Source organism: Orcinus orca, chromosome 5 (genome assembly GCF_937001465.1).
Source record: "Orcinus orca chromosome 5, mOrcOrc1.1, whole genome shotgun sequence".
Lineage (NCBI taxonomy): Eukaryota > Metazoa > Chordata > Mammalia > Artiodactyla > Delphinidae > Orcinus > Orcinus orca.
In genome coordinates, this window is record NC_064563.1 from 55,721,538 (window position 1) to 55,744,442 (window position 22,905).

Below are 22,905 nucleotides of genomic sequence, written 5' to 3' on the forward strand. Positions count from 1 at the left end.
TATATGCGAGTACTACAGAATTTTAGAACAATTTTATAATATATGTGTGTGTGTGTGTGTATATGTATATACACACACACACACACACACACACACACTCTCACACATATATATCCTGTACACGTGGTTAGGCAGTTTCCCTTGCAGTTAGGTGTGGCCATGTGGCTGAGTGAAGGCCAATTTGTAGGCAGGAATGTTACTCTTTCCAGGCTTAGTCCATAAAACCCTGCTTAGAATAGAAACCTCTTCTATTTTCTTTCCTTATCAACTGCCTAGAGAGGAAGACTCCCAGGATGTGGAGGAAGATTGAGCTGCAGGATGGAAAGAGTATGGGTTCTCCTGTTGCTGACTGGAGGAGAACCAACCAGGAACACCCACACTGGACTATACTGTGAGTGAGAAATCAACGTTTATTGTTTTAAATTACTGAAATTTTGGAGTTGTTTGTTGTAGTAATTAGTCTACTCTAATATACAATAATAAAGGAAAATTGGAATCTCTCATAATCCATTGTTTTTTCTACCAAGCCTTATGTGTTATAAAAAAAAATAAAGAAAGAAAAGCTACTTTGAGATAAAATAACTTTTCATTTAGCAGTGTGATAAATTTTTTTATATATCCTACCCTTTAATCCTCCTGAAGTCCATCTAAGTAAGTATTCCTAGTGGACGAATATGACTGTGTTGTTTTATCTTCAGAATTGACATTATTAGATTCAAAGGGAGCAGTGCTATACTTGAAAGCTATAAATGATTGAATGGGAACCTTTAGCCCTTAGTGTTTAATATGGCTCTTTGTTATTATATTAATAATGATGAAAATTTGAATGATACCTAGAATTTTCTAGAAAATGGAAAAGTAAAATTTTTGAGCAATATTTTTCAAACCTAATCCCTTTGAATATATATGGATTTAATTAGAAAGATTTCGATTTTCTTGAAATTTAGATTTAACCTAAAGAGCAGATTTTCCTAAGGAACGGAGTATCTTACTTTGAGACTTACCTGTAAACATCTTCATAGTATCATTTATGAAATAGCCTGGATTGACACTGTTATGATAATTTTATTAATATAGTGATATTTTGGAATAAAATACGTAATAATTGTTTGTCCCTGCCGTGATAATCAACATTTTAATGCTGAAATATTTCCTTGGGTTTATGAGCGCTCTTTTATTAAACAACCTTGACTGTAAGTTCCATATTTTTCTAATATAAAGGAATATTTGGCAGCTTTTCCATTGCATTTATTAGCCCAGTGATATTTTATATAGCTGTTTTGAATTCTCTACTTTGCAACCTGTCCTGTTTAAAAGTCACAATATATACCATTTTAATTTCTAAAGTATTTAATTTATCTTAGTTTTGCAGTGTATAGAGTATTATAGAATTTTAGAACATATATATATACCACATATTGTGTGTGTGTGTGTGTGTGTGTGTGTGTGTGTGTACATACTCCACTGTTCACTCGCCAGTCGGGTTAGGGCTAAGGTTTTGATTATATATGATGCTTCCATTAGCTGAATAACTTCAGCATTTAATGCCCAAAATTTACCCTGTATTAATTTTTAATAATTTAGATTTTGTAGCAGGATTTTATTTCCATGCCCCTTCAGCATGGAACTAAAGAGATAGAAGGGACCTAAGGTATTATTTTAAAATCACTCAACTTTATAATCAAGGAAACTGAGGCTTGTTAGTTCTGGTGACTCACTTGAGGTCACAAAATTAGAGATGGAAGCAAGACAAGAACACAAGTCTCTTGAACCAATGCTTTCTCTTACACTGAGAGAATTTTCATGTCTTTGTAATTAGATTGTTTCCTAGAAGTATAAGATCGAGTATTAGTTTCCATTTTCTTTTTTCATGACTGTCTAATTCCTGTCTTCAGAGACAAGGAGAATTTGACTCTAATGCTAACAAAGAAACAAATGGACCACATCAAACTAAACCAGGTCAAGATCCTCTTCACAACAACAGTCCTTACACAAAAGAGAATATTGATCCTTCACTCCTACTGGCCATAATGAGACTGTTTTGTCCACCAGCCACTCATAAGATTTAGGATATGCTATCAATTAGCATGCCTCTCTCAAAGAGAAACATTTACAGAAATTAAATGAAAGGCTTCTTGATGTGGGAAGTTAATAATGTGCTTGGGTTGGTCTAACTTATTTAATGGCAAAGCACATATAATTTGGAAATAGAATATAAAATATGTTCTTGTTCTAAAGACCCTGAATAATTTTCTGCTTGCACATTGGAGAAACACTAGCTGATAGAAACTCAGAGCTACAAGTATGGGTTTCAGCAGCCTCCAGACTCTTTAGGATGCCACAGAGCTTTTATTCTTGATGACTTAAAATGAATCACCAAAAGGTATCAGGAATACATAGCTGTATAACCAGTAATTATTTCATAAGCACAACTGGGTATTACTAACAAGCTTTAGCCCGTGTTCAGTGGTAAATGCCAACACAGTTTAGGACCCTTTTTGTTGTGGTTGTTGCGTGTTTCATCTCTATACTTTGTTTAGTTATCTGAAAGTAGGTATTCCTTTTGCTAACTGTATGTATGTTGTTTTCTGATTGTATTTCTTTTTCCTTTATATTTTACTTATTTATTTTTTATTTTTATTTTTTGGCTGCATCGGGTCTTAACTGCTGCATGCGGGATCTTCGTTGAGGCATGCGGGATCTTTCCTTGCGGCGCACGGGGTTCTCTCTAGTTGTGGCGTGCGGGTTGTCTCTTCTCTAGTTGTGGCGTGCAGGCTCCAGGGTGCATGGGCTCTGTAGTTTTCAGCATGCAGGCTCTCTCATTGAGGCGCACGAGGTCAGTAGTTGTGGCGTGCAGGCTTAGCTGCCCTGTGGCATGTGGGAACCTAGTTCCCTGACCAGGGATGGAACCCATGTCACCTGCATTGGAAGGTGGATTCTTTACCACTGGACCACCAGGGAAGTCCTTGATTGTATTTCTTGACTGCTGGTCTTAGGGTATGGATGGCTGGCACCCACAGCATGGTAAGATTGGGACAAGAACTGGGTTCCCAGGCTTGTACTGCTTTTTCTACCAAGAATTTGTTTTATCTCTCGGGCTGCTATGCAAGACAACTTTGAGTGGAAAAGTCAAGGTTGCCCTTGAAAAAAATGTATATTGTAGAAGAAGTTGAAAGAATCCTAGGATGTTTAATATGAAGACAAGACATAGGTTGTATGAACTGACTCTCACCAGAGAGCAACCTGCTCTTGCACTCTACCTATGTAGATTCTGTTTAATTCATTGGTAAATCTGGAAAACTCATTTATTAATAGTGTGTTCACTGGACATTGGCTAAGTGCTGTAAATAAATTCTGTTTATTTGTTAAGGCAACACTGGAAAACAAGCATTATTATCTCACGTTACAGATGAGAAAACCTCAGTGAGAATCACCTCACACTGGTCAGAATGGCCATTATCAAAAAATCTAGAAACAATAAATGCTGGAAAGGGTGTGGAGAAAAAGGAACCCTCCTGCACTGTTGGTGGGAATGTAAATTGATACAATCACTATGGAGAACAGTATGGAGGTTCCTTAAAAAACTAAAAATAGAACTACCATATGACCCAGCGATCCCACTACTGGACATATACCCTGAGAAAACCGTAATTCAAAAAGAGACATGTACCCCAATGTTCATTGCAGCACTATTTACAATAGCCAGGATGTGGACGCAACCTAAATGTCCATCAACAGATGAATGGATAAAGAAGATGTGGCATATATATACAATGGAATATTACTCAGCCATAAAAAGAAACGAAATTGAGTTATTTGTACTGAGGTGGATGGACCTAGAGTCTGTCATACAGAGTGAAGTAAGTCAGAAAGAGAAAAATAAATACCATATGCTCACACATATATATGGAATCTAAAAAAAAAAAAAAAGGTACTGATGAACCTAGTGGCAGGGCAGGAATAAAGACATAGACATAGAGAATGGACTTGAGGACACGGTGGGGAAGGGGGAAGCTGGGGTGAAGTGAGAGTAGCATTGACATATATACACTACCAAATGTAAAATAGATAGCTAGTGGGAAGCAGCTGCGTAGCACAGGGAGATCAGCTCGGTGCTCTGTGACCACCTAGAGGGGTGGGATAGGGAGGGTGGGAGGGAGGCTCAAGAGGGAGGGGATATGGGGATATATGTATACATATAGCTGATTCACTTTGTTGTACCACAGAAACTAACACAGTATTGTGAAGCAATTATACTCCAATAAAGATCTATTAGAAAAAAAATCAGTGAGGAAAATACAATCATATGACTTCAAGAAAAGAGGAGAATTTACTTTTAATTGGTGTGCAATACCATCAAAAAGATGGCTGAATATAAATAAAAACGTTAAAAGCTTTGAGCTTCACAGATTATCTTATACCTGGGTGAACACAGCTTAAAAAATTTAATAATTTCATGGAATAGTTATTCCACATCTCCAACTGCTAAAAAAATGTGACCTCAATTTATCAGCAAGCTTGTAAGTCAATAAGCCATAAGTATCTGTGGGAAATATGAAAGATAACCACAAACCCCTCTAAATTTGGTTTTGCTCATAACAATTTTTGATTTTCGGATGCAAACAAAAACAAAGAAGGAGTCAACATGTTCACAAATTTGAACTGGAAGGCACAGCCTCTATGTATCAATAAATAAAATAACCTCATGGCAACTGAGCAGAATAGCCACAGGACTTCGGGGAATCAAATAGTTATACCTAAATTTGTTCAGGTAAAAGAAGGCCCAAATTGCCTTAGATTTCTGAAACCCACATCATTCTCAAATGAAGGAAAATGAAAAGAAATTTAGAGGTTACTTTTTTTTTTCTCCCATAAGAACTGTCGGAAACCCAGAAAACTTTTTAGGAGGGAAAAAAAGAAAAGGAAAAGCTGACTCTGTTTAATCACCTATGGATATTACTGTAAAAGCAAACCAGCACCATGAAAAAGACACACACACACACACACACACACACACACACACATTTCTGAAGAAGAGTACTAAGTAAATATTTCTTCGGGAGTGGCTGAGGATTAATTTTCTTGCTTGGTATGATGTCACTCTTTTCGAAGGAGCTTGAATTGCCAACTTGCAGATAGATAGGGCTGATGTACAGGTGAAGTGTGCTGCCCCCTGCAGGGCACATTCCGAGGCTCTGTCTCCACTCCACATTCGCGGGCCTCTCACTGTTGTGACCTCTCCCGTTGTGGAGCACAGACTCCGGACGCGCAGGCTCAGCGTCCATGTCCCACGGGCCCAGCCGCTCCGCGGCATGTGGGATCTTCCCGGACCGGGGCACGAACCCGTGTCCCCTGCATCGGCAGGCGGACTCTCAACCACTGCGCCACCAGGGAAGCCCCTGTCTCCACATTCTTGTATGATCAGGATGCCTGACTTGTTTTAGCAGGACACAAAGCCGTTTATTTCTCAGTGAGAATTAAGGTTTTAAAGGCAGACCACCTCCGAAAAGGTGGCACTTTGACTAGAATTCACACTGAGGTAAAGTATTTGAGTGTTTGACTCATTTTTCAAAGAAGGCTTTGCCTCTTCACATGTACATGTGGGACTGAGGAGGAGGGACAGTGTGGGGAGAAGGGGGGGATGGAGCAGGTATAAAGCAACCTTACCTACTTGACAGTCTGGTCAAATCATTGCCATCAAATATATAGTACTGATATGTAGGCATGAGTTTAATATGTGTATGGTTGAGGCTCCTTCCTCCATCCCTCCCTCCCTGTCTTCCTCCTTCCTTTCTTTCCTTACTTCCTTTCTTCCTTCCTAGTCCCTGGGACACTCACAGAACATCAACAGAAAAACTATGCAAAACTATACAAACAGAAAATAATGTCACGGTCACTATCTCCTTCACGGGAACACTCAACCTTGGATCAAATACATGCCTCAATTACATCTTTCATTTAAAAGTGAACCTCTTTTACTGGCATACTACCTCAAATAGCATCAAAGCAAAATGAAACACAGGCAGCATTTAACAACGCTGGTAACCATAGAAACATATCATTAAAGAATATATAAACAGGAATGAATAATTAGATGAGAAATTCATTTCTACATTTATCTAAGACCTAGGAAAAGAAGCTCTCTTTTACCTCTCATCTCAATTTGGACACTTCCTCTTTAGCCTGTCTTCTAACTAAAAAGTAGGAGAATTCATAAAATGAGAACTTTAATATTGCCTAGCTTAATGGACAAATCTCTTTGTAGGCAAGTGACTAAAAAATATTGCAGTACCCATTGTTGTCCAGATGTAACATTGAATGTGGGAAAGGATCCTGATGCAGCCAAGGAGTCTGCTTTCAGGATGGGACGTGGGCAAGAAAACCTGACTGACATCATGGTGAGAGGGGGAGAGCAGTTGTTGATCTTTAGAAATGGGAAGCACAGTTTGCCTCATTTACTGGAGGCATCTATATATAGTAGAAAGACTGAGGGAGGGAAGAATCGGGGGCTTATGGATTATATCAGTTACATTGTCGGGTAGGCAGCATCACCTGTGCAGGTCATCTGCCATTCTACCTTTGCACCTAGGGAAGCCCTACATAAACTCTATGGTAGGCTAAGGTGGTTATTAATTTTAAAATAATTATAAATGGTCTTAGAGACCATCTAGCACATGACTATGCAGTGGAGTCACCTAGTAGGGGGTCAGTAGGCAAATATGATTTTCAGGACCGTACCCAACTCTAAGGATCTAATACTTCAAATGTTTTCCCAAGTGCCTCTGATGCAGCTGGACCAGTGTTTGAGAACCATTTACCTAAGCCAGCTTCCTCCTCATATAGCAGCAGAAACTAAAGTCTAGAGCAGTTGTGGTAGATTGCATTGCTGGTCTCAATTTCCCCCCTCCCTATAGCAATATCATATCAATAGCTTTGTCATGGCTTTGCAGTAAGCAGAAGAATTTATGTCCTTGGGCTTGACCACATGCTTTTCTTTGGCTAATGGAATGTTTCAGGCATGGTATGAGCAGAGGCTTGAAATGTGCTTCTGTGGTTTTTCTTTCTCTCTTAGAATCCTGCATTTTGCCATAAGAAGAACAGACATCAGGTAGCCATTGGTCTAAGGAGGATGAGAGCCATGTGGATCACACTTGGGCCTCTTTGCAGCTTAGAGCTAAGCCTAACCACGCCCAGCCAAGACCAGCCTAGATCAGTCAAACCCAAGTTAACCTGATGATTATTATAAGTCACTGAGTTTTAGAGTGATTTGTTATACAGCATTATTGTATCAGTAGCTGACTAATACAGAAATGAAGTGATTTACCCACAATTGAATCCTAGCATTGGAACTAGAAGTTATATCTTGTGGATCTGAGGTTTGACTTCATTCTACTGCTCTATATTGCCTGTCTCCTTTTGCTTCCTTTCCTTCATAGAGTGAAGCACAGATATCCATTGCTTCCATAAGATCCCTCTGCTCAGTCTACATTCCCTATATTCCAGAACGTTGTCACCTTTCCTCATCAGAGCTTACCTTTCCTTCCGCATCTTTTTCCTTCAGGATTCTGTTTTCATGTTTCCAAAGAAATGAGGAAAGTCTCAAACTAATTCCCACAGCTGTGTCTAGGGGTCACCCATTAATGAGTTAAGCACTTCTAGATAAAATTTCTTTTTCATATTACTTGGGGATGACTAGACACTTAATGCCAAATGGTGGGAATTTAAGCATAATATATGGCAATTGATAGGGAAAATATTTTTAGGTTAGTAGCTTTGGTGTTTCTCAAATTATATCTACTCCAAATACTGTAAGCCCTAGGGACTTCCCTGGTGGTCCAATGGTTAAGACTTTGCCTTCCAGTGCTGGGGGTGCTGGTTTGATCCCTGGTCGGGGAGCTAAGATCCCACATGCCTTGCAGCCAAAAATACCAAAACATAAAACAGAAGCAATATTGTAACAAATTCAATAAAGGCTTTATTGAATATATTTATCTATCTATATATAAATATATATATATAAAACAACAAAAATCAAATACTATAAGCCCTAGATTGTACTCAGGCACACCTTGTCCAAATATTTTATAAACTCTCTGTCTGACAGGCTAAATAAATAAATAAATAAATAAACTGTAAGTACAGGCCATTTAAGAGAAATGCTCATATGGTATTTCTATTTTGTTCCTTCTGTGGAAAAAATTTTCACAAGAAGAAAATCTTTAGAGAGAACACATTTTTTCTTCTCCAGAATATGTAGGTGTTTTGTTAAAGGTAATAAAAATTTTGTGGTTCCTGGACCTTACTTTGCCTGTAATTTCATATTAAAGATTTTATTTTTATTCTAAGGTTGAGATATCATAACTTTTTACCAGGTAAATGACTAATATTGGGATGATTTTGCAATATCAAGAAGAAAAACAAAGAACTGGATAGTAAAGTTAAGTCTAAGAGGTCAACTTCTGTTCAGTGTTAAGGTAGCCTACATCATTCTCTGGTTAGTGCAGAGAAAGCCTTTAGCTTGCTGCTACCTTGATCACCACTTCTGAAAGAAGAAGCTAATAGATAAGACCTTAGAATTTGCATGAAGACACCTGTGAGCACAGAGACCAGTGAGACAAAAGACTCTTGGAAAACTGTAACCTTCTCCAAATATTCCTATGAATCCCCAACTCAACTAAAGCACAAAGGTTGTCTGCATTTCTGAACTTAAAACACACACACACACACACACACACACACACACACACACAAATACTTGTTGAATTAACATAAGCACTGAATTTTTAAATTGCAAACAAAACAACTATACCAAAATATTCTCAATTTTATTGGTTTGAGTTTCATGTCAAACCATGATGGTTTTTGGTACTTTGACGGTATTGTGGAAGAAAAACAGATTAAGAAGTGATGTCTCCTTTAAGTCCCAGTTGTTTTTCTTGGTAAGTATTTTGCACTAGAATATGTGCTTTTGAAGACAGGGTGATGTCTCTTTCTTTCACTGCTGTATATCCAACACATAGCACCGTGCTTAACACATGGTCACTAATAAGTACTTGATAAATATGTGCTGAATGAGTATGAATGACAAATACAATCTGAAAGTAAAGAAGAAGGCTATCCACTAACTTAAGAGGAGTCTGAAGACACTGGATTGGAAAGGTTTCAAGCTTGAATGTCTACAGTGCAGTCTGAGGAGGCACTATATGACACTAACATTCTGGGTGCTATTTTTTGCTTTGAGTGCTGGAAGCAGTAAATGTCTCCTGTTAGGCCCAATACCAAAGTGAAAAAGGGCTGTTGGAAAGAGAAGGAGTAGTGCAAGTGTCTTATCCTATGGTCTGTGAACCCCCGAAAGCCATGGAAGTGCTTTAGGGGACCACAAACTGTGCACCATCTTCCTCAAGCATGTGCCTGGGGAAAATCTTTTGTCTCTCAGGGCAGCCAGCTCCTGATTTTGTCCCTTGAAAGTAGACTGATTACACCAAAAAATATTTCTTTTTGGTGAGCCCACCTTGGAAACCATTTAGGCCATTGATATCTTTAAGATGGTGCACAATTTCAATGCCAAGTACAACTTGAATTGGATGGGAAGTCTTGGTATTCTCTGCACAGATGGAGGACCCGAGAAGTTGGCACTTCCTCAGCCTCTGCTGCTTCACTAAGGAAAGATGCTCCACATGTCAGGCTTTTTACATGGGCCCGTGTTAGAGTCAACAGCCCTTCCAACAATCCCCGAAGAGGTCCTTCTACTGCTGTGAAAGTCTTCAACTTCCTCAGAGCCAAGAACTCAAATCATTGCCTTTTCAGTAAATCTTTGTCAAGATATAAGAGCACACCATGAGGTTCTTTCCTGCTAGAGAAGTGTGTTGGCAATCCAGGGAAGAGATTTAGGAGATATTTGGTTTGGTTACTCCTTTTAACTTTTTTTTTTTAAGAGAAAAGAAACCCCTTCTTAGAACAAATTGGATGTGAGAAGTTCATTCCAGGACTAGCTTTATAACGGCTCATATCTTAGTTACGTAAATGAGGCAAATCTTTTGATCAAAATGCTGAATTTACTATTAGAGATACTGCTGAAGAATGATGAGTTTTTTTGGTCGAGCTGCTATTCTGAATGAGGTTGCTGGAGTCAGACAGAAATCTGGATTTTCTAATATTGGAGGTGAGACTGATAAAGTCTGGAGAGTTTCTAGAGACAAAAATCTACAGACACTCTGCAAATGGCTTATGTCGTATGAAGGTCATTTTTTGTCCAGATGACTTTAGAATGGAAACAAATTGCTGACATAGATAGCCTTGATAATATGAAGTTAACAAAGATAAGCTCATTGACTTGAGGACAAAGGAAATGATATAATATGAATTTTGGTATTTCTTGACACATGGCCCATGTGAGATATTGTGAGCTACAGGAGCTCTGACTCCATTTGCTATCAGACTTTGTGAATCAGAATTTTACCTCTTATTGCTATTAAATGAAACATTGACATTGACGCAATGTCAAATATGTTATTTCAGTTTCTTATTCCTGAAAAAGTGTACAACCTTCTCACAAGTGTGAGAAAGCCATAATTCCTTGTCAATGCTTTTTTGTTAACTATGTTTAGATCAATTTCCAATGCAATGAGATAAATAATAGCACATTTTTTTCTGTGTATGTGTTTATGAGTATTGTTTTTAAGTGGATGCTTATCAGTTGAATCAGATTCTCAGAGGGGTTTATGACTCGAAAGAAAGAAAGAGAGAGAGAGGAAGGAAGGAAGGAAAGGAAGGAAGGAAGAAAGAAAGGAAGGAAGGAAGAAAGAAAGAAAGAAAGAAAGAGAAAGAAAATTTAAAATGAACAGTCAAGATGGGGAATGAACTGATCAGGCAGCTTGCCCCTGTTTAGTGCGGTTCCTCTGTACTCGTTTCATGGGAGTACTGAAACAAAAGTAGCTGTTATCACCTTTTCTCACTCCGCTTTGCTGAGTGATGCAGACCAGAGTTGGCTCTGTTCCTCACTTTGCAGGAGATAAAGCTGCACACCAGATAACTCACGTGTCTGAGAGCGTGGCTGAAAACGAAGGCAAGAAAACAGGAGTGGAAGAGGAAGGCTTGTCTGTTTTTACATTTCCTGATGCTATTAAATCTAGCTCAGTTCCTGATGCTATTAAATCTATCCTTGGATCTAAGGGTCAGGGGGCTTGGGAGGTAGACTAGAGTTTACTCTGAAGTTCTTCTTGGAATAATTTTATTACTTTAGGAACAATATATAAATACACAAGAGTCGCTGCTTCAAAATGGCTAATTCCCAGCCTGACTAGGGACTTCCCATTTTGCTAATTAGTTCAGAATTGTGATGAGGTCTGGGGGTGTTTGAGAAGAGAAGGCTGGCTGATAACAGAGGATGAGTATCAGGTTGTAGAAGTATGAATGCAGGTACGGTGTGACAAGGTATTTCCAACTCTCTCTAGCTCTGAAGAGGTGATACTATTATAGAATAACGGGTGCAAACACTTTTAATGAAAGTGATACATCCCAGTATGAGCTGTCATATAGTGTAGAGCTTTATGCCTTTTTTCCTTGCTGAGTTGCTGACATGAAAAGTATTCCTAATGCAATTAAAAGGTGTTCTTGAGCTCACCAAGGCAAAGGTCTGTTCTTCTGCATCTAAGAGATTGTAAGTCAATGATCTGTGAAAGTAGGTGTAGACTTGTTCTTAAATTTTTACATTCTGAAAATTTCCATTTCCTGTTTAACATCTCTAAGAGAATAACTGACCAGGGTGGTAGGGATTTTATGTGGTTGAAAGGCAGATATATAGTAACTTCTCCACTTACAAAAGTAGGGAAAATAGCCCCTATCTCTTCAGCCTTAATGGATGTCTACAAATGTACATGCAGACATAATTCCTAATCTGTGATGTGTGGGGCGTTCTTACATTCAACAGTGTAATTGCCATGGTGGTTTGGGTAGTGGGACAGCCCTGTCTTTAAAGTTGGCATGGACTGCATACTCTCTGGCACTGTTCCAAAAACCCCTTTTGACTTAGAACAGAGCAAGGTTTGGGGGAAGATGTATGCATTTGAATTAAGATCAGGGAGAGGGTGGCTAGCAGAAGGAAGTATGTAACTATTGAGATACTGGTGTGGTGTGCCGATGTTGAGGCAGGCAGGTTAGAAGGGTTTTGTTTACGGAACTTATTTGCAGGATGTGTTTTGTAATTATGTTACTTTTTTCCATAACATAATTACATTTGTAATTATGTTACAAATTTCCTTAAATTTGTGACATCATATTTGTTTTTTTATTGAAGTATAGTTGATGTACAATATTATATAAATTACAGTTGCATGATATAGTGATTCAAAAATTTTAAAGCTTGTACTCCATTTATAGTTATTATAAAGTATTGGCTATATTCCCTGTGTCATACAATATATCCTTGTAGCTTATTTTATACATAATAGTTTGTATCTTTTAATCTCCTACCCCTATATTTCTCCTCCCCTCTTCCCTCTCCCCACTGATAATCACTGAGTCTGCTTCTTTTTTGTTATCTTCACCAGTTTATTGTGTTTTTAAGATTCCACATATAAGTGACATCATACAATATTTGTCTTTCTCTGTCTGCCTTATTTCACTTAGCATAATGCCTTCCAAGTCCATCCATGTCGCAAATGGCAAAATTTCATTCTTATTTATGGCTGAGTAGTATTCCATTTTGTGTGTGTGTGTGTGTGTGTATACATCACATATGTATTTATACATATATATGTATACATGTATGTATGTGTATATATATATATATGTATATATACACCACATCTTCTTTATCCATTCATCTGTTGATGGACACTTAGGTTGCTTCCATATCTTGGCAATTGTGAGTAATGCTTCTATGAACATTGGGGTGTATGTATCTTTTCAAATTAGTGTTTTTATTTTTTTCAGATATATACTCAGGAGTGGGATTCCTGGGTCATATGGTAATTCTATTTTTGGTTTTTTGAGAAACCCCCATACTGCTTTCCATAGTGGCTGCACCAATTTACATTCCCACCAACAGTGTCAGAGAGTTCCCTTTTCTCCACATCCTCGCCAACATTTGCTATTTGTGGTCTTTTTGATGATGGCTGTTCTGACAGGTTCGAGGTGATATCTCATTGTGGTTTTGATTTGCATTTGCCTGATAGTTAGCAATGTTGAGCATCTTTTCAGGTGCCTGTTTGCCATCTGCAGGTCCTCTTTGGAAAAATGTCTATTCAGGTCTTCTGCCCATTTTTTAATCAGTTTGTTTGATTTTTGATGTTGAGTTGTATGAGTTGTTTATGTGTTTTGGATATTAACCCCTCATAAGTCATATCATTTGCAAATATTTTCTCCCATTCAGTAGGTGTATGACATCATATTTGGATATACCTGAAAACATGAGGTTTTAGAGCTAAGATGGGCTTTAAGCATAGACCTTCTCAAATGTCTTATGCCAGTTACCTCTTATTTTCTACTTGAAGTGCCTCTAGAGACTAGCCTGTTTTAGGTTAGATGTTGGTGTTAGAACTTGGACTGAGTCAGATCTGACTTCCAGATGAGGACCGTTTTTCAATATACCACGTTGCTTCAAATTAAAGGAGAAAAAGAGAATACAAGGACAAATAGGTTTTTGTTACTTTTATTAATGCAGAATAGTAAAATAATAGTATTCTTTTTATTCCTTTTTTGTGTAGCAAACATGCACGTATTGGTAAGTGGAGATATTTTTTAGTAAAAAGTTTTTATTTTAGGTAAATAAAATAGGGATATTAATGCTCTTTGAAAGCTAAAGAAAACAGACAAAAATTTATTTACAAAAATTTCAAGCTCTTAACCTATCTTAGGTTGCACCAACATTGAATCTATTTTTTCCTACTTCAATGTAGATAAAACAGTAGGTACTCAATATATGTTTGTTTAATGAATGAATAAATTGAAACAAACATTCGTTTGCGAACTAGTAAATGCCAGGCCTGCTGAATATCATCTACCCCTCAAGATTCAACTCCTTTCCCACCTTTCTTCAAAAGCCTCTGAAATACTTTAATAAAAACCCCTTTTCTTTTTACTGTATCTATGCAATAGACATTATTTGCTTATTTTTCATATCTAGCAATTTTTTTACAACTATTTACTTACATAAGCAACTGCTACTATTTTGCATGTTCCAGACTCCCCTAGGAAAGTCTTGCACTTATTAGCAAATTAATAATTTTTTGAAATAATAATAATTTTATCTACTTTAAGGTCAATTTACAGGTGTCAAGTATATTAGGACTAATTTAAATCTTTATTTTTAGGTAAATTGAGCTCCAAATATTTAGACAGAACCATACAAATTAATGAGAATTTTATATGATAAACCTAATACTTTATTGTTTACTGAAGACAGCATGTGATATAGAAACAGAAAACTAGGGGCCAAGACACAATAGTGAAAATGTGGGAAAAATCAGGAAGTATCAGACGACTGTTGACAATTATTTCTCACTTTCATATTAGTGTTTTAGCAGATCTTATTCTAGTTGGTTGAAAAGGTTCATGTTCAATAACATTAAACCATCTTTAAATACAAAGAAAAAAAAGGCCACACACAGTTTGGAGACGAGAAGATTTGGAGGAGGGAGTTAGCATCTGTACTGGATTTTCAAATATTTGAAAATATTTCGTTTGGAAGTGGGTTTCCATTGGGTCCATGTGGCCTCACTGGGAACTACTTGATGGAAGTTTTAAGGGAGTAGAAATCTATTTTAATGAGGAAAACAGTTTAATAATTAGCAAATTAGATGTTTTTTGGGGGATAAGTGAGCTCTTCACTTTGAATATATTTCGTCAGAAAGTCATTGACAATTTGTGGGGAGAGGATAGGTTAAGAACAGATTTGTATGTTGCGAAGGAGACTGAACTAGTAAATTCTAAATTTTAAAAATTCTAAGAAATTCTGACTCTCCTCTTGACATCTAATTGACCTTTGGTATGACTTCTTGCTGCCATTTTGAATAACAAATAAAAAAAGATGATATGCAGTTTACTACTGGTTAAGTGTTTCAAATACTACTTTACCCCACAAATACAATGGATCTTTGTATTTTCCTTTATTATGTAATTGGTAGTACTTCTAGCATCTGCTTTTACAGGTCATAGATTAAGAAGAATCTATGAAGATACAGTGTTCATTTTTTAAAGGATCATGTCATTATAGTAGCATGCCTGGGAAAGTAGTTCCTGGGATGTCTAAAATTTATATTGGGTTGTAAAACTGAAGTATGGGCCAAGGGTTAACAACCTTGAATTTTGCCCTTAAAATTAGTCTCAGAAAATCTACTTCATTATAAATACATTACTACTGAGTAGTGTCCTTCTGATTGATATGCCCAGAGCTACCTTTTTCAGCAGTCTTTTAAGCACCAATCCTTCATTTTGGTTCTAAAAATGAAATGGGCTCCTCCTCCCTAGTTGGGACATCAATTTTTACCTGCCAGTATAGTTTGATGAGCTTGCTTATAGACTGTTCACTTCCTCCACAGAGCCAGAACATGTAGTCAGCAATCATGGCACTCCTAAGAACAAGGACAGATTTTTTAAAAAACAAATTTATAGGACAGAAGGAAAACTATAACAGGCAGTATATATAAATACTGAAGAAGAAGATTTTGTAATGTATAAATGTGACTAGACTAATATTAAGCAAAGCATAAGGCGCAGTTTAGAATGTAGAAAGTAGGTCTTTTTTTTTGGTACCAAAACTAAAACTGTAAAAGAAGCAACACACCATTTGTCTTCTACATTGCTTTTCTGTTTGTACAGTATAAGAATATTTAAAGACTATGAGAGAATGCTTTGTTTTGGTTACCTCTTATTAAGCTTCAAAGCATTTATAGAGTAACATATATTTTATAGACTCTAGAACACCTTCAAACCTCGCGTAGCATATGTAGCTAACTATTATACTGGTACTAAAGCATATCTCAGACTTTACCTAAATTGAAGATTATTCACCTCTGATTAAAGTAGTCTCCTTAAAATTGAAAATAAAAAATTTTCCAATTCAACAAACACCCCCCTCCCCTGGCCTTTGTGTTTAATTGAATTAGTTTTGGAATCTAGTGTGTACGACCACTGCATTAGTCTTACTAAGCTGAGGGCATATTAAAAACTATTGTGCAATGGATATTAATTCATTGCTTAGCACCCTTTGGAAAAACAGTTTACTTTTATGGCTGTTTCTCTGCTGGGCCTTTCTTTTCTCCAGAGATTCCAAATCCAATTAAATGTGACTGGAAGTAATTCCAAATTGTCACGTTGGCCAATTAGACATATAATAATCCTGTGTACCTAATCACTAGTACCAAAAGTTTATTTATTTAAGCAGACCTAGCACTGTGTACCCTGAATGTTTTTCTGATCTTTGCCTGCAAGATACGTGTTGTTTCCTGACATAATTGTAAATTGAATTAGAAATTTTCCTTCCGTAAATATATATGTTGTCTAAGGCAGAGCAGCTATAAACTTATTATGGTACTCTGCTGAAGAATTAGAATGTTTAGATTCTCGCTCAGGACAGACAAAAATTAGGACTCTAAAGGTTAACAATGGGAAAAAATACCACCATTTGAAGGATTACGCAGCTCAGCATTTCTCTTTTTACACATGTGGTATTGGAAAGAAGCTATCCATTGACATTTCAAAATAACTGGCAATAATTTAAGAATAAGTTGTCTTTCAGAAATCCTTTTATATTTTTCAAAGCCCTAGTTTAATGATAAGATAAAGCGAGCTAGGAGGTTTTCATATTGCATGAACATGTACAGGGTAGAAAACAAGTTATAAAAATCAGACTAGAGAGGGGCAAAGTAAATTTCAAATATTTGCATTTTGATTGAAACACTTGTAAAAATTTTCTTCCCCTGACAACCTAAAAAGGAAGTCTACTTGACATGTAGATGCCTGTCACCTAATAGAAATCTATTTTATAAATTGAATTTATAAGAAATCAAGGAAGAATGTAAAGTCTCACTGCCAAGGACAGCGCACACTGTATGCATACAAGTTGGGTCCTCTGACGTGATGACTTGATTCTGCTCTCTGATTCCTCCTTCCCTCAGCATTTGGATATGTAAATATGGCTCAAGCAAACATTGCTTAATGAGGACACCAGCTATTAGTTAAACCAGGGGTGAGCAACCTCTTTCTGTAAAGGGCCAGACAGTAAATATTTCAGGCTTTGTGGGCCATGACTACTCACCTTTGCCTTTCAGAAGCAGCTGTAGACAATAAGTTAAAAAATAAGGGCGATTGTGTTCTATTAAAACTTTATTTACTAAACATATGTGCTGGGTCAGATGTGGCATGGTTTGCCGAACTCTAAGATAAACGAATTATTAGGTTGAGCAACAGGTGGCAAGCATTGATGTAATTGTCAATCAGTAGTCAGAGGCCAGCTTCTATAGTTCTGGTCACAGGCCTCCTTAAATGTTTCAGGGACAACATACATATTGTACTAAAATTACTGAGCAGAGTTCAGGAAAGAAACTTTACAATTTTGAAACATGCAAAAACTGTTAAAGATAATCCTGGATCATAGACACAGTATCTTGAGTTAAGCAAAATCTGAATCGATTGTTTCTATTATATTAGTTATTGCCATCCTTGGATTGGAACAATTGTGAGAGATGAGGAGGTAGGTCACGACAGTGGGCTTCTAGGGCTTTCCTGCATTTGTAAAGCTTTTGGAGAGTTGGTTTTGAGTTCACCATTGTAAAGTTAGGAGTTTTAGCATTTTTATTAATGTTTTCCAAAAGTTGCTTTTTCTATTATAATGTGTTGTCAAACTGCTACTTTCTTTTTCTTTAAATTTTATTTATTTGCATGATTTTAAAAAAATTTTATTTATTTATTGGCTGCGTTGGGTCTTCGTTGCAGCTTTCTGTAGTTGCGGGGAGCGAGGGCTACTCTTCTCGTTGCAGTGAGCGGGCTTCTCATTGCGGTGGCTTCTCTTGTTGCGGAGCATGGGCTCTAGGCGTGTGGGCTTCAGTAGCTGTAGCTTGCAGGCTCTAGAGCGCAGGCTCAGTAGTTGGGGCACACGGGCTTAGTTGCTCCGCGGCATGTGGGATCTTCCTGGACCAGGGATTGAACTTGTGTCCCCTGCATTGGCAGATGGGTTCTTAATCACTGCGCCATCAGGGAAGTCCACCAAACTGCTACTTTCTGAAGTATGATTTTATGCCACCTGGGGGCTCAAGTCTTTTTCCCAAGGAACACATCTCCAAATTTATATTGAAATAAGTGAGGAATTAAGATTCATTGAAATTTGCTACCTGCCCTCAGTGAAGCACAATTATTATAATCATAAAAAGATACCTGTGTTAAATAACAAAATATGGTTTCATAGAGCTGCATGTCTGCTGGGATATTTTTCATAAGTATAGTGTATTTCTTCCAGTACCTGGCACAGAGCTGTGTTCATATTAGGAACACAATTTAGGTTGTAGTTGCTCCAACCCCATTTTATTCCCAGTGGAAATGGCAGTTATACTTTTACCACCCACCTTCCTTTGTCTGGTTCCCTACCATGGTTCTGTCCTACAGCTTAGCATTTATGTATCAGTGTTAAAATTAGTGGAAGAACAGGAAAAGGGCATGGAAATAACATTACGTATACCATGCAATATCTGTGAGGCAAGAGTAGCGGTTTTTCATCATGCTGAGTTTTGAAAGGGCAAAGATAATTAATTAACCCAGAGTATCTACAAGGAGTCAAGTGCCTTTGGGATCCTGGTTTTGGCTAACTCACCTCATGAGTCAAAAGGAAACAGTAACCCATCACTCTTCTTACTTTTCTTCAGGTATCTTTGTTTACCTTTAGACCAATATCCTAGATGCCAGTCAGTGTGATTCACTGTTGCTTCTGAATGTCCTCCTGTCATCATCTTTATTCTATTCAACTTATTTTCATTAATCTACTGAATGTTGTAGCTGCACTGGAATGGTAAGATCACATTAGCCAACGCTTTTTTTTAACATCTTTATTGGAGAAAAATTGCTTTACAATGCTGTGTTAGTTTCTGCTGTACAACAAAGTGAATCAGCTATACATTTACATTTATCCCCATATCCCCTCCCTCTTGAGCCTCCCTCCCACCCTCCCTATCCCACCCCTCTAGGTGGTCACAGAGCACGGAGCTGATCTCCCTGTGCTATGCGGCTGCTTCCCACTAGCTATCTATTTTACATTTGATAGTGTATATATGTCCATGCCACTCTCTCACTTCGTCCCAGCTTACCCTTCCCCCTCCCCGTGTCCTCAAGTCCATTCCCTGTGTCTGCATCTTTATTCCTGTCCTGCCCCTGGGTTCTTCAGAACCAATTTTTTTTTTCTTTAGATTCCATATATATGTGTGAGCATATGGTATTTGTTTTTCTCTTTCTGACTTACTTCACTCTGTATGACAGACTCTAGTAGTTTAATATCTGTGGGTTTTGAGATTTACTAAGTGCTGAGTGAGTACCATGATAAGCCCTTTACATGCAGAATGTGAATCCAGCCCACCCACAGTTCTGCACCAGATCGCATCCTGTCTTGCCCACCCATGGAAACTGCTCCAGCAATTCTCTTTCTCTTTCTCTCTTTCCCTCTTGCTCTGTCTTCAAATTTCTCCTTTTTTCCTGGGGCTTTTCTACTAACACACAAAAATGCTGTTCTTTCTACCACCTTAAAAGAAAACAAGATAGCCCTCAAACCTCTCTTGATTCACTTCCCTTCCAGTTAACTTAATTCTTTCTCTTAAAGAAAACCCAATCAAACAAAAGAACAAAAACTCCTCTCAAAAAAACTCACTCCAACAAGGCTCTTATGCCTCCCACTTACTGAAACTGCTCTTGTCAATGCTACTGATGGTCTCCACACTCCTAAACACAGTGGCTCAATTCTCAGTCTTCATTTTACACATACTCTCAGGTGTAACTGATGCGATTGTTCTCTCTTCCAGTACCTACTTCCCACTGGGCTTCCACAACTCTGCTCTTTATGATTTCCCTCCAGTCTTACTGGTTGCTGTTTTCAGTCTCCTTTGCTGTTGTCTCCTTTTCTCTCTGGACTCCTAAACTTGGAGCTCCCCAGGGCCCAATGCTTGGACCCATTCTCTTTCTTTCTGTACTTAATCACTTGGTGATCTCACCAGTTTCATGGTTTTAGACACCACCCATTTGTTGACAACTCACACATTTATACCCTGAGTTTAATCCTCGTCTTGGATCTGCAGACTCTTACAAAAGCTGCTTTTCAACATCTCTACTTGGATACGTAATAGGTATTTCCATACCTGAGACCCTGATCTTCCTTTTTTCCTCTTCCCCAAGCTCTAGTAGTCTTCTCCATCTATCCAGTTTCTCAGGCAAAAAATTTTGGAGTCATCATTGATTCCCCTCTTTCTCTCACATTTCCCATCCAATCCAAGACAAAATTCTGGTCAGGTTATCTTTGACCTATTTCAGAATCCTGCCTCTTCTCACCACTTCCAGCATTACCATCTGGTCCATCATGTCTTACCGGGATTATTGCAACAGACTCCAAACTGGACTCCCTGCTTCTCCCTCCGTCTATTCTCAACACAGCAGACAGAACAATCCCATTAAAATTAGTGCACCAGAGTAGGTCACTGCTGTGCTTAAAACTGCAAAGCCTTCTCTCTCACTCAGAGTGAAAACCAGTCTTTAAAACGGCAGTTGAGCCTCATGCCATCTGGTCACATATTACTTCTCTGATCTTATTTCCTACTTGCTCCAAACTGTCCACCTGCTTTCCTCAAAAAGAATAGGTGCTCTATTGCCTCTGGGATTTTGCACCTGACAGTCCCTGTCTAGAATGTTCTTTCCCTAGACACCCCCTGACTCTCTGGCTCACCTCCTTCAGGTCTTTATCAGGTGTTATTTTCTCAGTAAGGATTACCCTGACACACTCCAATACCATCCATACCATTGTTTGTTTTTGCTTTTTCCACAGTATTTATCGCCATTCCACATCGTGTTTATTTTATTATTTTTCATCTTGGTGGTGTTTATTGTTGTCTTCCTCTACTGTGGGGGTCAGCAAGCCATGGCCTGTGGGCCAAACCTAGTCTGCCACTTGGGTTTGCTAATTAAGTTTTAATGCAACATAGCAATGCTCGTGCACTTGTGCGTTGCTTACATTTTGCCTGTGGCTGCTTTGGTGCTACAGTAGTAGAGTTGAATAATTGTGACAGAGACCTTATGGCCCACAAAGCCTAAAATATTTACTATCTGCTCTTTACTGGAATGGAAGCTCCCAGAAGGCAGAGGTTTTTGTCTGTTTGATTCACTGCTCTCTCTGCAGTGCCTAGGATAGTGCCTGGCACTATTAGTGTGGCACTATATAGTGTAGTCGTCACTCAGTAAATATTTGTTGATTAAGTGATGAAGCCTTATTTAATTTATTTACATTTAATTCTCATTACAAAAATCCTGAGGCCTACAGAGTTACATAGTTTACTAGGATTGTAACACAAGCAGTCTGGCCCTAGGTCTACCTCACTGTCTGTATTTAACAGAAAGCTTTTGTACTAGAGGTGACATGGGAATGGAGGGACAGACTGGGCTTTGTCAATTTAATTTGTCCAATGTAGAATCCAATGCAACACTCAGCTCAGGGATCAAACCCGTGTCCCCTGTATTGGCAGGCGGATTCTTAACCACTGCGCCACCAGGGAAGCCCTAAAATTATTTTTAACATGATGTCTGTAGAAATGTGTCAACAATTATTGTTTTTCTACAAGCAGATCTACCATTCTTTTGATACTGTATTTGAATTCATTTAAAAATTTTTTTTCTGAAGTCTCATTTACTTAATACATCTGTTAAATATAAAAGGGTCAGAATCTGGCTTTCAAATATATATGCATCTAAAATAAAAGATTTTTATGTCATGAACTCAGCTTATTGTGAATCAAATACGATTTCTATCAAATAGCAAATACACAATAAAAGAATTTGACATGTTATTATTTATACGATAAGTATCAGTGTTGTTTTCCAAATTAATACTGAAAAAGGGTCACTATGTACAATATAAAGATATTCATGCCAGGTGACTTTACACATTGAATATTTCTAAACAGACTGTGCAATTCTAAAAGTATGAGAATTATTGACATTTCTCAAGGCCTATGTTCAGATTCAAAATTTATAGCATTTCTACTCAGTGTGGCCACATGGTGGTGTAAAACAGTAAGATATGGATAAACAAAAGAAAATCATAGCACACCCTCAGCTGCGTGGTCTCATTGGGCTGACTGGCTAGGACCTTGAAAAGTCATTCGGTTCAGCACCTTGCCTTTGGGCAGGATCACACTTAAATCTTTCAAATGAGACTGATGAAGAGAATCTATTCTGTTTTAAAGACCTTCATGGAAGGATATTACTCTGCTTTGCTCACTGATTCCAGAGTTTCACAGCCATAAACAGCGTCTTCTGCAGCTTTAGTCTACAGGCTTCAGCTTTCTATCCAGTGATACTTGCAACCCCAAGTAGACTTTATCCTCTGAATAGCAGTTCTACATATCCTCACAATAATTTATTAATCTTCTGTTCCCTAGGTTAATTAACTCCAATTGCTTTAATCTTTCTCTGTGGGTCCTCTTTGCTTGACATTAGTCAGTTTCATGGTTGTCTTTTCAACTTGTTTCAAATTCCTCCTCCTTTTCTTTCTTCTACAACCAGAAATTGACCTCTCTCAAGAGTCCAAGGACAATCTTATGGAGTTTGTATGCAGCTATTTCATTTATGTAACTGGTATGGGTACTTCTTAGAAATATATCTATTGGATAGTTTTGTTTTTTTTTTGTTTTTGCGGTACGCGGGCCTCTCACTGCTGTGGCC

At 37.8% G+C, this 22,905-nt stretch overlaps 1 protein-coding gene across 1 annotated transcript in view; it reads right to left on the bottom strand.

The window, feature by feature from the left end:
* SPATA16 (spermatogenesis associated 16) overlaps nucleotides 1-22,905 on the bottom strand; it is a 192,768-nt gene that overhangs the window by 43,799 nt on the left and 126,064 nt on the right. Inside the window, exon 4 of the mRNA XM_049709844.1 lies at nucleotides 15,488-15,572. Within this exon, the coding sequence (XP_049565801.1) occupies nucleotides 15,488-15,572 (85 nt within the window). The remainder of the gene's footprint in view (nucleotides 1-15,487; nucleotides 15,573-22,905) is intronic.